General features: G+C 43.8%; 1 protein-coding gene across 1 annotated transcript in view; it reads left to right on the forward strand.

The window, feature by feature from the left end:
* The window catches only part of LOC306941938 (alpha-2-macroglobulin-like), a gene marked incomplete at its 5' end in the record, with an annotated part of 61,504 nt that overhangs the window by 24,860 nt on the left and 19,833 nt on the right, over positions 1 to 16,811 (forward strand). The window contains 7 exons of the mRNA XM_079527576.1: positions 3,293 to 3,402; positions 3,511 to 3,681; positions 3,979 to 4,206; positions 6,505 to 6,568; positions 10,011 to 10,156; positions 10,352 to 10,501; positions 11,328 to 11,483. Of these exons, the coding sequence (XP_079383702.1) occupies positions 3,293 to 3,402; positions 3,511 to 3,681; positions 3,979 to 4,206; positions 6,505 to 6,568; positions 10,011 to 10,156; positions 10,352 to 10,501; positions 11,328 to 11,483 (1,025 nt within the window). The remainder of the gene's footprint in view (positions 1 to 3,292; positions 3,403 to 3,510; positions 3,682 to 3,978; positions 4,207 to 6,504; positions 6,569 to 10,010; positions 10,157 to 10,351; positions 10,502 to 11,327; positions 11,484 to 16,811) is intronic.

A 16,811-nucleotide genomic window follows, 5' to 3' on the forward strand; every position in this document is an offset into this window, starting at 1 on the left:
GTCCTGAGCAAATCACAGTTTGTCTTCCTACCAAACAGACCACATTTTCACTCTCAAAATGTTCTCCTGCTATGTCGACTTGAGGCATGGAAAGTGGCATCGGGGGAAACTCACATCATAAAATCAATGTACACAAACAACACATGCGCTGTTAGGATAAGGGGGGGGGAGGGGGGGGGGGGGGGGTGGAGTTCCAGACCCACAGGAATGCTAGCCTGGGTAAACCCCTCCCCCCTCACCAGATTTGCATTCTGCCATGAAATGTTGTCCAGCAGGGGGAGTGGGTTTACCCAGGCTACAAAACGGCCTGGCCAATCAGCAGCAGCTAGAGGCTGGATAGCTGCTGCTGATTGGCCAGGCCGTTTTGTGGCCGGGCATCAAGTCTGCCTGAGAGTTCCCAGATGGGAGCAGGAGGGGGGAACCCAGTGTACTCTCTGCTGCCCCATCTGGCGGAGTCAGGTTAGCCTGAGTGTCCAACCCTATTTAACATAGCAATACATCAATGAATTGGCAAAAACAATAGAACAGTTGAGTCAACAACACCAGGCATCCCGCTAGCAGACACAGAAGTCAAATGCATACTGTTTGCAGATGACCTGGTGTAACTGTCTCCTACTAAAGAAGGATTTCAGCAGCACCTTGACATCCTGCACAAATTCTCACAGACCTGCAGGCCCCTGACAGTAAATCTAGCCAAGACAAAAATTGTGATTAAAAAAAGACACAACCACATGAACCAGCAATTCTTTCTAAATACAACGGCACTAGAACACACACAAAAACAATAGGCCTATACTTACCGTAATCAGCTGCATGGTCCAGGAAATCTGCAATGTGAACTGCCAATGAAGCTCCTTTGAATATAATTGAATTGCAGACGAGGACGTATTTTGAGTTACCCGGGCAAGTATTTAGCCGATCTGCCCTTTTTGCCACACGGAGACGGCGTTTTGGGGGACTTAAATGGCTAATTTTGAAACCACCTTCCAGAGTGGGAAAGTTTGGAGATGCGACTTTCTAGTCTCCGTGTATAGCAAATGCCATCTAATTTGCTGAAACGGTGATGTCATAGTCCCCTCGCCCCCTCCAAACTTACTAGTGTTAATGGTTTATTTCACCATAACCACTTACATGTAAGTATCACAGCTATTTTATATTTGCACATAATCTCTTCTCCAAAAATAGCCGATCTGCAGCTATTTTTGGAGAACAGAAGACAAGAAAAAAAAACGGATGATCTTCTACATTATTGTTACTATTAAATGGTGTAGTGTTAGAATAGATTAGTATATAGGCTATACAAGATAGGCAGCACAGCCACTGGCTATGGCTATGTGCAATGATTAGCGCTCTGCTGCGCAGCAGGTGGAATCAATCTAAACAAGCAATTATCTGACATTCAGAGGTGTTGCGCACCAGCGAATATATATTCAATCTCCAAAGTCAAACTCATAAGTTCACAATGTATCATGATCTTGGGGTTCTGAACACCCTCCTCTCCTCTCCTCTCCTCTCCTCTCCTCTCCTCTCCTCTCCTCTCCTCTCCTCTCCTTAAATCCTTAAAATGTATGTTTCAACAGGATGCTAATCACAACCGGATTGGACAGTGGTTTAACCAAACATCCAATGGAAAGATTCTGCAGCTTTCTTACTCACTGAACCCCGAGGCCCGTGAAGGAACCTACAAGGTTATTGTTCATGATGATGACGACAGGGAAATATATCATAACTTCAAGGTGGAGAAATATGGTAAGTAATCCTTATTTGGGAGATTTCTTTATTCAGAGTGGCCAAACTGTATGCATGTAGTATGCTACAACAATATTACAAGTGTCTGTCTGTCTGTCTGTCTGTCTGTCTGTATGTCTGTCTGTCTGTCTGTCTGTCTGTCTGTCTGTCTGTCTGTCTGTCTGTCTGTCTGTCTGTCTGTCTGTCTGTCTGTGTCTGTCTGTGCGCACAAACTATACTGATCGTGTCATTTGAGACTTAAAACAAACGTATTTCTAAATAGAAAATAACCACAGTAAAAGTAGATCATAAATCAGTCCTTCTTTCATAAATGACAACTGTAAATTGTTCCCAGTTTTGCCAAAATTTGATGTCAAAGTAGAAGCACCTGACTTGATAGGCATCAAACAAGAGGAATTCACAGCTGAAGTGTGTGCAACGTAAGTATAGAATGACGCATCAACTTCTCTTGATCATGTTTATATAGTATACAGCATGTAGTCTTGAGAGTTTTACGTCATCAAACATTGAGAAATGGCCAATTTGGCCAAAGATATACGTATTTTAGATATTAAAGGGGGACATTTTGAGTACCGGTAAATGTCCAGACGTTGTTGCACCCTGTCATAAAGAGAGTAAACAGGTTAATGCACCAACTATTTCACCTCCTGTGCCGTAAAACATGATACACATTGATGCGTGCATACCATACCAGTAAGACGCCTGAGGGCGAGGTCACGTGTAGGGACAAATTAGCCATTGGGCCAGTGGGGCCGTGGCCCAGGGGCCCTTGGCTCTCAGGGGCCCTTCAGGGAAATTGGACCGCGCAGTACTAGGTTTGACGCCCTGAAAAGGGCTCCTGGGGCCCTTCATTGGCCATTGATTTAGTTACATTTGGGTGAAAAACATGATAAAAACACGGAAAAACACGAAAATGTTGCGTGCACGCGCATCTGCATAGACTCCATATTTGGGCATGAAATGGACACAGTCACAGACATAATAATTAATAACTATGCTATACTCTCTCTCTCTCTCTCTCTCTCTCTCTCTCTACCTCTCTCCCCCCCTCTCTCTCTGTCTGTCTGTATGTTGAACAGACGGACAAGACAGGCTGCGCCACCTTTACTTTCAAGATGTCAACCTTTACCAGGATTGACCAAAAGGCTCTTACTGATAAACTGCATCTTAATGCTAAAGTAGAGGAGGATGGAACAGGCAAGTCTTGATACGTTTCCAGAAATAACTATAAGATTCAGTGGCTCATCATTCAGTGTAATGACATTTTTCTAACACTGAATTAACCATTTTGACCTGGGAACGATTCTGCAAATGTCTTCTAAATCCTGAGTTTTCTTGAAAAAGCTATGTTTTTCACTTTTCAAACACTTTTCACGATTCTTCAAAAATAGCAGACCTAGAAGCTCGTAGCACGGCACTCGGTGCCGCGCTATGAGCTTGTAGATCTGCTATTTTTCAATAGCTTAAGCATAACATAATGCTAACACCAAAAGGGGTTCCCGCCCAAAATGGGTTAAATGACAGTGACGGTATTTCTCCACAGGTACTACACAGAAACAAGGGAAAGGAATCTCTGTCTCATATGTTATTGGAAAACTTTCCTTTATTGAAACACCCAAGGTGTATGAGGCCCAATCAGTGATTGAAGGAAAAGTAAGTCCAAATATAATGTTTTCACAATATTAACTGCTTCAGACTAATACAGTTCTACGCATCTGACTATAATGCATTCCGTATAATGTTACTTTGTATTTCCGACAGGTCAAAGCCGTTTACTTGAATAACACAGCCATTCCTGACACGATGCTGTACATGTTTGAAGGTAAAAGATGGTCAGCACGTAGCACAGTGAACGTCACCACTGACAGTCACGGCGTGGCCAGTTTCTCATTCAACACGTCGTCCACATCTGGAGGAGAGATCTTTCTCATAGTAAGTCTTGAGTTTTTTTTGTTTTGCAATGTCCGTGTTCACCTAACTAACTAACTATATGTCACTATGAGCACGAGTACCAATGAGTACCAAAAGTGGCGCTGTTGTGCCAGAAACAGAGGGAGAGAGACTGCTGCCTGCTAATGAGAGACAGAGCGATAGAGAGAGAGGGGTGCATGCATGGAGCATGCATGGAGCATGCATTCCCAATTTGCGTCATTCCCCGAGAAGAGGGCAAGTACAAACATTGGTTATAATAAATCACATATTTTTCATTTACCTTTTGCTGTGATAAAGGCTAGCGTGCTGCCAGTGATAGAACACCATGGATACAGAACACCGCACTATCTAGATGCGGAACATAAACTGTCCCTGGTCCAGGAAGCCACAGTTGACACCAAGACCGTGAGCTCACTGGAGGTGAAGAAGACAGAGAACCCACTGGTCTGCAATGGAGAAAACCTCATCACCGTCCACTACACTGTAGTTGGAGAGACTGCAGGCCCCGTGGACTTGATGTACCTGGTGAGACGCACGCACGCACGCACACATGCACGCACGCATGCACGCACGGGTAACAAGACAACTCACCCCTTTTGCCTCTTTTGGTCAGGACAACTCACCCCGAACGTGAAGACAACTCACCAGGGGTGAGATGTCTTCACTTTCAGGGGTGAGTTGTCCTGACAATATTGCTTTGCTATTCAGATGTAATCCAGTCAGTATAAGTAGGCCTATTATAACTGTGATTGATTGATCATGCGTGCGTTGAGAGTGCAGTCTAATTAGCAACTTTGTACAGCCGTGAGACTCTGCCTTTGAAGCGCAAACATTATCCACAAACGACCCCCCCCCCCCCTCAATGCTGCATAGAGAGTGAGAGAGAGAGAGACGCTCTACTCCTTACTTACAAGTGTTTCACCGGATTTTACTGTTAAATAAATAAATAATTAGCCGTGACTGCGCACGTCTGTAGGAACCGATAGTTAGATCCGAAATTGAATTTGGCCTACTGTAATGGGTGCCACGGAAAGTACAGACAACTCACCCCGCAATGTCAGAAAGTGAAGACAGCTCACCCCGGAAAGTGAAGACAACTCACCGGGGTGAGTTGTCTGGACTTTCGGGGTGAGCTGTCCGTACTTTCTCGCCCAACTCGCCCCAGCGGAAAGTACAGACAACTCACCCCGACATGTCAGAAAGTGAAGACAACTCACCGGGGTGAGTTGTCCAGTATTCCACGCACGCACACGCGCACGCATGCGTGCACACACACAGTGTCAACCTAACCTACGCCTACCTATTGGGATCTGATCTGGTGACCTCATTGTGTCCACTTTCACAATACATATACATGCTGTTGTTTATTACTGGTTTCACTTGTAAATCTGCTGGAATATTCAAATTAAGTCTGTTAATCCAATACCTTTGTAACTTTCTGATAACCATGTCTCTATCTGTAGAATGTGCACCAGACAGTCAAAAAAACACTGTAAAATGTAATTTATATTTGCACTGTGCTGATGTTATGAAACATGTCTACTGACTCAGCTATTGACCATTTGCAGACCGCGGCCATGTTTCCATCAGAGTTTGGAAGCACTCGTTTTCAGTAAAGCAACGTCCTGCTAATGTGCTAATTCAAAACAGGTGGTACACAGGGCAGTTGAGTGATAGCCTATCTAACGAGCACTTCCAAACTCCAGTACTTAGAAAAAGAATCACCTGCAAGGACACAAAGTAGCTCATAACATGTCTACAGTGGATCTTTATGAAACAAACACTTTGAGGATAGAAAGAGAATAATTCAAGCTTTCCGTACAGCTGCAATGTTGGTGAGTTTGATGTTGTTTAATACAATCAGATAGGACTTTTCTGTTTGGATGAATGGGCTGCCATTGGAAGTTGCACCTAGGTAGCACCTTGCCATTAACTTATATGGTAAGATGGCCGCGGTCTGCATATGGAGAATAGCTTTAATGTTTGTGTTGTCTGAACAAACATTAAAAATCACACCCCTGTGAAGTGAGGGGCGCTCTTATCATCTTACAACATGATGATCATGTAAAACAAACATTGAGACAAAACCAACATTAAACTCTCTTTATTGTCAATGGCGTTTTTAAAACAAACATTAAACCTGTATATAGGAGGGGCTATAGTGCCCCTCAAAAATGCCATTGACAATGAACTGAGAACTAATGTTTGTGTTGTCCGAACAAACAATAACCCATGTTGGACGGGAACCCCTTTTTGGTGTTTCAAGCATTATGTTGTACTTTAGCTATTGAAAAATAGCTCATAGCTTGTAGATCTGCTATTTTTGAAAAATCGTGAAAATGTGGCGCAAATCTTTGAATATATATTCTTTCAGAGCGAACGTTTTTAACGAACCCTGGAACTACATATTTTCAGATGGTGGTCGGTGGCCAATTACATTGGGGGTCCTTGGCATGAACATGTTTGAGAACAACTGACATAGAAACATAGGGTTTTTCAGAAAACAGTTTAGAAGACATTTGTAGAATCGTCCTCAGGTTTAAGTGGGTTAACATTGACAATGAACAAAGAATTTACGTCATATGTGTCTGAGCAAATCGGCATATGCATGTCGGTGGGAACCCTTGGCCAATAAGGGACCACCATTCTTGATGATGATGTACAATGATTAAAGCGCCCCTCACTTCACACAGGTGTGATTTTTTTTCTTTTTACAAAATATGCATACCGGTATACATGACCATGTGCATTTACATAAGAGAGCTTATTTCCATTCTCCTCTCCTCATTCTATCCTTTCCTTGCTTCCTTTCTGTGTCAATAGATTTTATCCAGAGCAGCTATTATAAAGGAAGGACTTGTGAGCGTTCAAGTGCTGGATTCTCCAGGTGAGTAATCAACAGCAACAAATACAACAGCACTGATTATAATAATAATAATAATAAACCTTTATTTATATAGCACCTTTCAAAACGAGGTTACAAAGTGCTTTACAAAAAATAAAATAAGAACAAATGCAGTGCACACCAAAAACAACAGTTTACAATAAAAAATATAAAAATATACCGGTCAGGACTCGGGCTGCAGCATTTTGAACTAGTTGTAAGCGTTGGATGGATTTATTGGAGAGACAGGAGTACAGGGAGTTGCAATAATCGAGACGTGAGTAAATGAATGCGTGGATTACTTTCGTTAAATCAGGGGTGGATAGGAAGGGCTTAATTTTGACAATATTTCTAAGGTGAAAAAATGATAATTGAATGACCTTTTTTACATGGCCTTCAAAATTGAGGTCGGGGTCAAGGATAACACCAAGGTTCCTCACAGAGGGCTTTACATTTGGGGTAAGAGAGGCCAGGTTTTGCGCTAACATGGCTCTTTCTTGGGGTGGACCAAAAATGAGAACCTCGGATTTAGAGTCGTTTAGTTGTAGAAAATTGATTGACATCCAGTTCTTTATGTCTGCGAGGCATGCGTGGAGTTTTTGTATACTGGAGGGGTCTTTAGGATTGATGGGGAGATACAATTGGGTGTCGTCGGCATAGAAGTGAAATTGAATGTTATGGCTGCGGATGATGTCGCCAAGGGGGAGCATGTATAATGAAAAGAGGATGGGCCCTAGGATGGAGCCTTGGGGGACACCGCAGTGTAGGGGGGCTAGAGATGAGGTTGCTTCACCAATCCCAATGGAAAAGTGTCTGCCAGTGAGGTACGATTTAAACCACTCCAGGGCGGTACCTGATAATGCCCACACAGTATTCCAGCCGGCTGATAAGGACCGCATGATCAATGGTGTCAAAGGCCGCGGTCAGGTCAAGCAGGACAAGATGGAACAATATCCCGAGTCTGCGGCCATAAGAAGGTCGTTGACCACTTTCAGGAGAGCCGTTTCCGTGCTATGCAGAGCACGGAAACCAGACTGGAATTTCTCAAAAAGGCAGTTTCCACTCAGATGGTTCACGAGCTGAGTGAACACTACCCTTTCCAGAACCTTAGAGAGAAAGGGTAGTTTAGATATGGGTCGGTAATTGCTCAGGGAGGAGGGGTCAAGGTTTGTCTTTTTGAGCAAGGGGGAGACAAGCGCAATCTTAAAAAGGGCAGGAACTGATCCAGAGGATAAGCTGTTTACAATAGACAAAATATGGGGACTGACAGTGGGTAAGATCTCCTTCAGGAGCCTGGTGGGAATGGGATCCAGGGGACAGGAGGTGGACTTCATGTGGACTATTGTGTTCTGGAGGGTTGAGAGGGATATGTGTTTAAATGAACAAAAGGAGGGTTTGGGGGAGCTAGAGGCTACATCTGGGCCCGGGGGGGGGGGGGGGGGGAGGCAGAGGAGACTGTGAGATGACCAGTTGGGATCTAATGAGATCAATTTTGCTGGAAAAAAATAGGATAACGCTAGTGACGGTGGATGGGAGAGAAGCCAGGATTTCGGGAAGCTTAATGAGGATGTCGGCGGTGGTCGCGCCCGAGAGCGAGTGCGTAACAGCGTTCGGAAAACGGACAAACTTTGTCTGGGAATCACCAATGATAGCCACCGTGGGGGTGATCAGGGGAAGCGGAGTGGACACGGGACGCTGCGACGAGGGAGACAGTGTTGCTGTTGTTGGGAGGCTGCTGGCCAGCGTGGGGGGGTCAGTTGGGCAGGGGGAGCTGAGACCTCCCGAGTGGCTGGCGACAGCCGTCCTCAAGAGCTTACGACGACTGGAGGGACCAGAACCGGACTCCAGGGGTGTGTCGATGCGAGGAGGGGGTTCGGGGACATCGGCCAGGAGAGAGAACCTATTTTTTAATGATAATGCTGGTGGACGAGGACGGGGCATAATATCCCGACCGCGACCCCGGCCAGCTGTTCTCCACGCCGGGGTGGAGCTGGCCACGGGCGGGCGTGGAGCATCGTCCCGGACCCAGTCCAGACGGACTGGAATGGTGTCGTTCAGTTCGGCCACAGGGACCGTTGGAGCAGGGCGCCTGGGGACGTCTGGGACGGGCCCAGGAGCATCCAAACATGCCGGAAGAGTCGTTATACACAGCCGCAGGCCCTGCTGCCACTGGAGCGGATCCAATTGAGATCTCGGAGGTGTCCGAGGCCGGTCCTTGGGTGATGTGGAATATGGAGTCTATGATGAGTTCATTATCGCGGATTTGGTACAGATTGGAGATTCTGCCGCAGGTAGGCATCAGGTGATGGCAGGCGTGTAATTGGTGAGCAAAGTTGCCGATTGCTACAATCTTGTAGTAAAACTAAAGTAGACCGTTAAAACTAATATGATTAAAAAAAATTAGTAAAATTAATGCCTGGAAATGGTTTAAAACAGCCTGTTTTGGCGAGGCTGTCAGCGGTGTTCGGCGTTTGGGGTGCAGTGCATCTCTAACTTACCAATAAATAAACACAATTAGATTAAAGGAAAATAAATAAAACATTCTAGCTGATAAATGGACAAGCGGTACAGTAGGCCTAAGCAAAAAGTAAGGTTTCACGCCACCATCTATTTATACAATTGAAAAGTTGGGAAAACGTGTCATTCTGCGCTGGATTGGCTAAATTTCGGGCCCATGCATGGTGATTGGCTGAATTTTTAGTTTGCTAATTAGCAATTCATGCTGCAAAGAGACAAAGTCGGGGGGCCAAGTTTGACACTGCCACATCAAGTGAGGGGCACAGCAATACAGAATAGTGTTGTCAGCATACATAATGATACTTACAGTGCTTAGATTGACTACATATATGATTTACATACAGCAGAAAAAGCTAAAGGCAGAAGGCAAAGCAATCTTTGTTCCTACTCTCACCTATGGTCATGAAGTGTGGGTCATGACTGAAAGAATAAGGTCGCGAATACAAGCGGCCGGAATGAGTTTTCTCCGACGGGTGGCTGGCATCTCCCTTAGAGATAAGGGAGATGCCACTGCTCCTTCGCCTGGAAAGGAGCCAGCTTAGGTGACCATACGTCCGACCGCTGTTTCTGCATGTCGGCCCGTTGGTCTGTCTAATCTGCATGTGCATCGCTGATCAACAGTATCAAATGCCTTACTCAGGTCAATGAATTAGGCTGCACAGAACGATTTAGCACCCAGGGTGGCCCTGATGTCGTCAGGTTGCTAGACCTCTAGTAATGATTAATTGAGCACCTCGAAAAAGGTGGCAGGACATTCCACTTTGGAAAGGTTTTTCTCTATACATAAGCTAGCTGCAGTCATTTTTACTTTCTAGTTTACATTTGTAATCAGTCAAGAAGCAATAGGTTCTTCTCTTCTCTTCTCTTCTCTTCTCTTCTCTTCTCTTCTCTTCTCTTCTCTTCTCTTCTCACTGCTGTGTGTTTCCAGTCACCGATGGTGAGATCTCCTTCAAGTTGGATGTCACCCCAGAAATGGCTCCATTGCTCCAGGTGCTTGTGTACACCGTCCTCCCCAGTGAGAAAGTCATTGCTCACAGCGCAGACTTCACCACAGAGAAATGCTTCCATAATAAGGTCAGTTCAGGTCTGGCCTCTGCTCTCTTTTGTGCCAATTAATGTTCATGTGATCTCAAGGGATCTCGGTAACATTGTCTGGTCACTGTGTGGAAGATGAGGTGTCAGAAGAAGGGTTTTTTGTGAGTGGGGCTAACATGATTTATTGCAGGTGTCAAGGTCTATATTCATGGTGATGTTTTGTTTACATGTCAGGTGGTTCTGGAGTTCTCTCCATCCACGGCGATCCCCGGAGAGAAGAATACACTGCAGGTGTCAGCCACGGCAGGCTCGCTGTGTGGTGTCAGTGCCATCGACCAGAGTGTTCGCATCAAGGAGCCAGGGAAGCAGCTGGATGCAGACAAGGTAAGACCTTCCATTCAGTGCAGACATGGTAGTTAAAAAGGTCCTTCTTCACACTTACTTCAAGAACAGGTGCGTAGGAGCAGTGGCGTTTCCAGGAATTACATTTTGCTCAGGGAAGAATTACATTTTGGACAGGCAAGATGTGTTAATTGCCGTCTCCCCGCGCACAATCGAAAAAGGTTTTCAAAGAGATATACCTGCCAGACGAGTAGTATACAAAGGCTGAAAGGCTTGCATTTACATTCCAATGGGTGATTGAGGGTCGCGCTCTCAACCATGTGGTCCGGTGGTCAGCTCACCACCGCTCCGGTGGTGAGCTGACCACCGGAGTTGAAATAAGGTTGAGCGGTGGTGAGTAAAAACAGAGAGAAGGGCTGGAGCGTTGGCGGTGGTTTGCTCTTCACCGCGGCTCGTGACATCATGTTGTAGTTCGGTGGTCACCTAACCACCGAAAATCCAGACTATGTATGAGCCTTTACATTACATGAGGTTCAGGCATCTGTCTAACAAAAGAAAGATGCCGGAAAACACCAACCCAACCTAACAGACAGACAAATGGAACTACAACTGAAACCTAACACACAGGACAAACACTCCTTCCCGAAGGGAGTGAACTTAACACGCAGCAGTGTTCCCACCCCGAAGTCCAAGCAAAGACTGAGCTTTATAGTCCAGGTAGCGAGGCCTGAGCTGCCACAGGACCAATCCAGGGGCTGATCAGGCTCCAAGCCAGGCCCTCCTACTTCATGTCAAAAAGGTTGCTGGCCCCTGGTCTACTGTATGTATACCGTCATGATTTTGCCTCTAAACTCTTGTCTTTGAACAGATTTTTGCCCTGTTGCCCGTCACAAAATCATCCCATATTCCACATCAACTTGAAGATATTCAAGGATGTTTTCCTGTGAGATCAAAAAGATATGTTGTCTACCCAGGCCACCCTGGAAACCGCGATGATGACAAGGACGCCGACACTGTGTTTAAGGTATTTATGTGCCTCAATTTAAACTAAAATTGTCATTGATACATTATTACATTATTTTCTTCTACTTTACCAGGACATGTTTTTATGTCGATTTAATCTAGAATCTAGGACTGAAGATGGCAACAAATTTGCTTACAAAAACACCTGCCTGCATCCTGTTCAGAGGAATAGAGTACTACAATCAAAGAAGTAAGATCCAGATACACATTATTTATCTAAGAAGCATGAATTCACCTGATTTCAGTGTGTTTGCTATTATCCGTCTGAATGATGGGTGAATGTTTGAATGAATAGTTTATTTCGGTGCTTTACATTTACATGTTAAGTTTCATCATTTGCATTTAAGTTTTTTTACAAAGGGGTAGCACCGAAAAGGTCTAGGCTGAAGCCGAAGCTTATTTTGCCTAGCCTTTAAGAAAAGAAACAAAATACAAAATGTATACAAAGAAAAGAAACATAATACAAAGGAAACAGAAATAAATAAAGCATTTTTTAGAACTTAGTCATTTAATAACTTATGATAATAATCTTAGGTTAATGTTTAATAGTGTTAATAATAATGATCTTATGATAATAATAATAATAATAATGATCTATGATGATTTGAAGTGCTTCCAGAGGTTGCCTATACAGATTCCAGACCACACCCATTGTAGCTGTCACAGGTTCAATGGAATGTCCACGCGTCATACAGATGTCTTATTTGGTTTTATTTTGACATGCAAACTCCTCCAAACAGTCACCAAGACACTGTGACAACCAGGGCTGGACTGGCCACAGGTCATACCGGGCATATTCCCGGTGGGCCGCGACCGTAGGGGGCCGCCATTATTTTTTTTTGGACAGGCAGGCCAATAGGCGGCAGGCCACCAGGAAAGGTCCGGGCGTACTGCCATTCTGCCAGTGCCATCATGATAATTTCACTGTACCTGTATCAGTGAGTGACAAATAAACCCTCTACAAAGGGTTGTGTAGTTGTCTGTTGGTTTGTATCATTTATGTTGTTCTGTAAAAGTGGTGGTATTAGGGCTTGTTTGTTTGTGTGTGCTTAGACGGAGCGGGGGGTAGAGTTTCTGCTATCTGCGCGCTGGTTGTGGTGGGCCGGTCTGGGCCAAATTCACGCGAAAATGACCGGGCCGAATTTTTGTCCCAGTCCAGCCCTGGTGACAACTACAATAAAGAAACAAAGGCATTTTGTTCAGTTGAGTCCATATACAGTCCATATGATATGAAGCAGAGTCCTCTATAGTTAGTGAGACCAATTTAACAAACAAAGTCTGCAGTTATACATTACAACATTAGCTTTTGTGCCCAAGACGTCCACAGACGTCCTGGGAATTACCGCTATGTGGTGCCCAAGACGTCTGTGGACGTCTTTGCAAAAAAAATAATAATAATGAATGTAAAACGTGGGCACCCTGTTTTTTTTTGTTTTTTTTAGTGTTGTGTGGGCACAATCCAAAACAAACTCACAATCAAAAGAACACAATAAACAATATATACCGTGTGTGCCCATGTGCAGATGGACTAACGTGCAACTTTCTCTCCAGGAATTCAACTCAGTTCAACCTCTGACCCTTAAGACAAATTCCAATACCCAAAATCTTGGCCGCTCGCTCACTCACTCTCGAGTCACTGAAATTGGTGACCTGCCAAAATATGTGACAATCTTGTGGACTTCACACAACTTACATGGAAGTCTTTAAATACATGGCCTATATACAGATAGGTTGAACTCATGCTAATGAACAAACTGCAACAATTTACAATTAGGACACTAACATTATATATGATTGTCTACTACACACGATTGTCACATATTTCAGCAGGTCACCAATGATGGATCTGGTAGATCTACTATATTGGTATTTTTTGTGGACTTGTGTCAATATGTTCCCTTTTGGCCCAGACTGTGTTCTCCTTATCCTATTAATGTCATGTCATCCATGTTTATGGCCAAAATATGTTTTCATCTGTCCCATTTAATATCTTGTTGACTCCTTATTCGGTCTCCATACTGTCTGTCCCCAGGCAAGTAAATTCACCATACTGTAGTGTGCTGTTTTGATTTGAGTTTACATGCAGCTGCTTCGATATCAGTGTGGCCTTGATGCCTAGTGAGAAGGAGCATTTCTCGCTGTCGAAAGTTCAGTGCAGGGAAAGTTATCAACAGGTTGCCTGGCAACGCCAGCGTCCACGCTTTCCCGGTCTATGGCCATCAATGACTGAACCAAGGAAGATGTCACGATACCAGGCTCATCAGCTATGTGCTGGTCCAATGAGCGTTCGACACCTAGTGCCAGCGTGTCCTAGTGGAAATTAACTGTGTGTTCAGCCAATGAACTGTGTATCAACAATTGTATTCTACAGTATGAATGCCTGGCACATGATTGTGTCCGGCAGAGAGAGAACCCTGTGCCGTTTGTCGCACAGGGTGAGAGTTTTTTGTAATTTGGCTGTGTGTGGATCTGTCCTGTCTCTCTGATCTGAAAATGAATAGACATTAATCATATACTGCTGACTGGACAATCCTTCTTCCTGGTGGTTTCCTCTTTTAATTGGGTACAAGGTATTTTTCTAAAAGAGTATTTCCTGCTTAAAGTAATCCTGTTAAAACTAATTGATAACTTGGTCATAGGCTCTCGGCCTAGCGTTGTGGTGCTGAGTATTTCTGTGTACTCTTTGAGTACTTTCTCAAGAGTATTTTTTATAGTTTTAGCCCTGTGTGGCTCAGTAATTCAGTATAATACAGTCCTTTTATATCCTTGGAATCCTTAATTGTCCCTTTGGCATTTTATATGCAACAAATGGGTTTTATCTTAATTATAAATCCATCAAATTGGTCCATTTCGAACCGTCTTTTTTCCGAGTATAAGTCTAATTTATTTAATTAGCACCTCCGACAAAAAGGAACCAGCCCCATCCCCATTTTCATTTTTTTTTTCTGCCGGAAGAACAAAGTCCATAGTCATATTTTTGGAGCAGTGGTTTTGTCGATGCATGTTCAAGTTCTGGAACCGATCCTCCCCATTTTTGGGAACATACAAGCCGCGGATCTGTGGACGAACGGACGAAGCATGAAGCTTGACCGGTCCTCCACAGATTTCTACCCCTACCCTCCTGTCGACGGTTCCTCTCCGCTTCGGTGCCCTCTGTCTGGGTCCGGTCTGCCTACGTGATTCTCCCAGCTTGCCTTTCTCAAGTTAAGTAATTTACCCTTTCTGTATCTTTCTTAGATTATACTGTTATTATAATTTATTGCCGTACATTCATGTCTGGGACTTAATCCCTGAACATGTCTCAGTCACATTACTTTTCTTCACTTTAGATTTTCAGGCGGCAACGCTCCGGGGCGCTGCGTCCTAATTATATTTTATCTATCTGCCTCGATTTCTTATCTTTTTATAATATTTATGCCTTTCAGCATACAGTTATCATTCGTAGGACACCCTTGTTGATATATCGCTGTAAGAATCCATAGATGTTACTTCTTTTATAGTCTTCTTTCTCTCAAACCTCCGGCCGGGGTGCGAGAGTAGAAAGGTTCTTTTTATACCGTAAAAAAAGGTCTGTGATTCCTTTCACCATATGATTACACATTTTTTTATCACCCCTTTTACATTGTACCTTATAGTAGTGTTCGGTTTTTATGACACTAATGATTTTAGAGTGTGTAGGCTCCTTATCTAAGGAATTTAGGGAGGAGAGCAACAGGCTCTCCTTCGTGCGTGTGCGTGCGTGTTAGAACGCATGGCTCCATCTAGCTGTCTCTCTCCTTCTCTCCTCTCTGTCTGTCTGCGTGCGTGTTCGTGCGTAGGTGTGTATATCACTGTCTTGTGTTTATATGGATGTATATGTTGTCCCGTAGAACAGTTATTCTTCTTTTAGGCCTAATAGTTGAATGATGTGGGTGTGTGTGTAGCGTGCCATTCGTTCAATGTCACCTATTTATATTGTACATAATTTTATTTGTATTTAGAGTGACTGAGTGAGTACGATGGTCCTGTGGGCGGATATGTTGCCCTTGTCTATGTGTGTGTGTGCATGCGTTCGTGCGTGTGTCAGTAGCTGAGACAATTACGCACAGGGTGCGTGTGTGCGTGCATATGTGTTTGTGCATGTTCATGCGTGTGTGTGTGGGTGAAACACTTATTTTGGAAGGGTATGACAGGATAATATTAGGGATGCGTGACGACTATTGATTATTGATTTATTTATCTGTCAGGCTCCGTGTTCCGCCATTTATCATCATTTCATACACTTTATAATTGCCTAGTGGCTGTGCCATGGTTTTTCATTTTTAGATAGGACCCCATGAACATTTAAAGGCCCATTATCATGACAATTTATTATTGATTTCAACCAATCCCCTTATTGATTTCATTCATTTATGATTTTGTTATTATTTCATTTCATTTATTTTTTTGAGTGGTGTCAACCATTCTTTCCCAAGACATTTTATTCCTGTTATTTTAGATTTTTTTTTTTGGTTTGAACTTTTTGCTCTATCTCTCTGAGACCTGATGTGTACAAATCATGGTCAATTTCGGTCTATCTTGACCTTGGCTAACCTGCGTGTGGCGATTAGCTACGTCTTAATGACGCGCAGGGGACATAGTGCGACCCAGGGGGGTCGTACTCGGCACCGGACTACATGGGAAGGGGGTCTTGATTTAAGTTAAATCCCAGAGTGGTACAGTTCTCTGTATTCACTGATTTTTTTTCTTAGGCGTTCAGAAGGCTTCCCATCCTATGCAGAACATATAAACGATTCTGCGCCCCATTTTGGGCAAATCTTCGTCTATATACTTTGTTTTCTACTTCAGATATCGTTTTATTGTATTCTCCCTGCCCTTTATCGTTAAGGTGCATATACATACGTAGAATGCTGGGTCTCTATCTTTCTCTGTCTCCCTGTCTACCTACACGCCCTACTTTCACCATAGCTGTGGAACATGCGCGGTTGGTAGAACAGTCATTTTCATTTTATTTTTTTTAAAACCATACCCTGTGGATGTTTACCCTGTTGATGAATTGTTTATAAGTATTATTGTTTCATTTCATTCACCAGTTGTTTTTTGTCTTTCTGTTTTTATCTAACAGATACGGATTTCTGGTGGTTTCGTGGGTCAGGAACAAACCCGGGACAGAGTAATCTAGAGGTCAACAAGAAGTGATGGAGAATAGAGTGAAGGAATGGTGTTGTCGACCTCGAGATTCCTTTCCCTTTGTTTATTAGGGTTTGGCCCTTAGACCCCGACCCACTCAGAACCGTTTAAAAAACAGTATTAGGCCCGACCCCCTAGAACAGTATAGGCCTTATGCCAT

This window comes from Electrona antarctica, assembly GCF_951216825.1.
Source record: "Electrona antarctica genome assembly, chromosome: 18".
In the NCBI taxonomy this organism is placed as follows: Eukaryota; Metazoa; Chordata; class Actinopteri; order Myctophiformes; family Myctophidae; genus Electrona; species Electrona antarctica.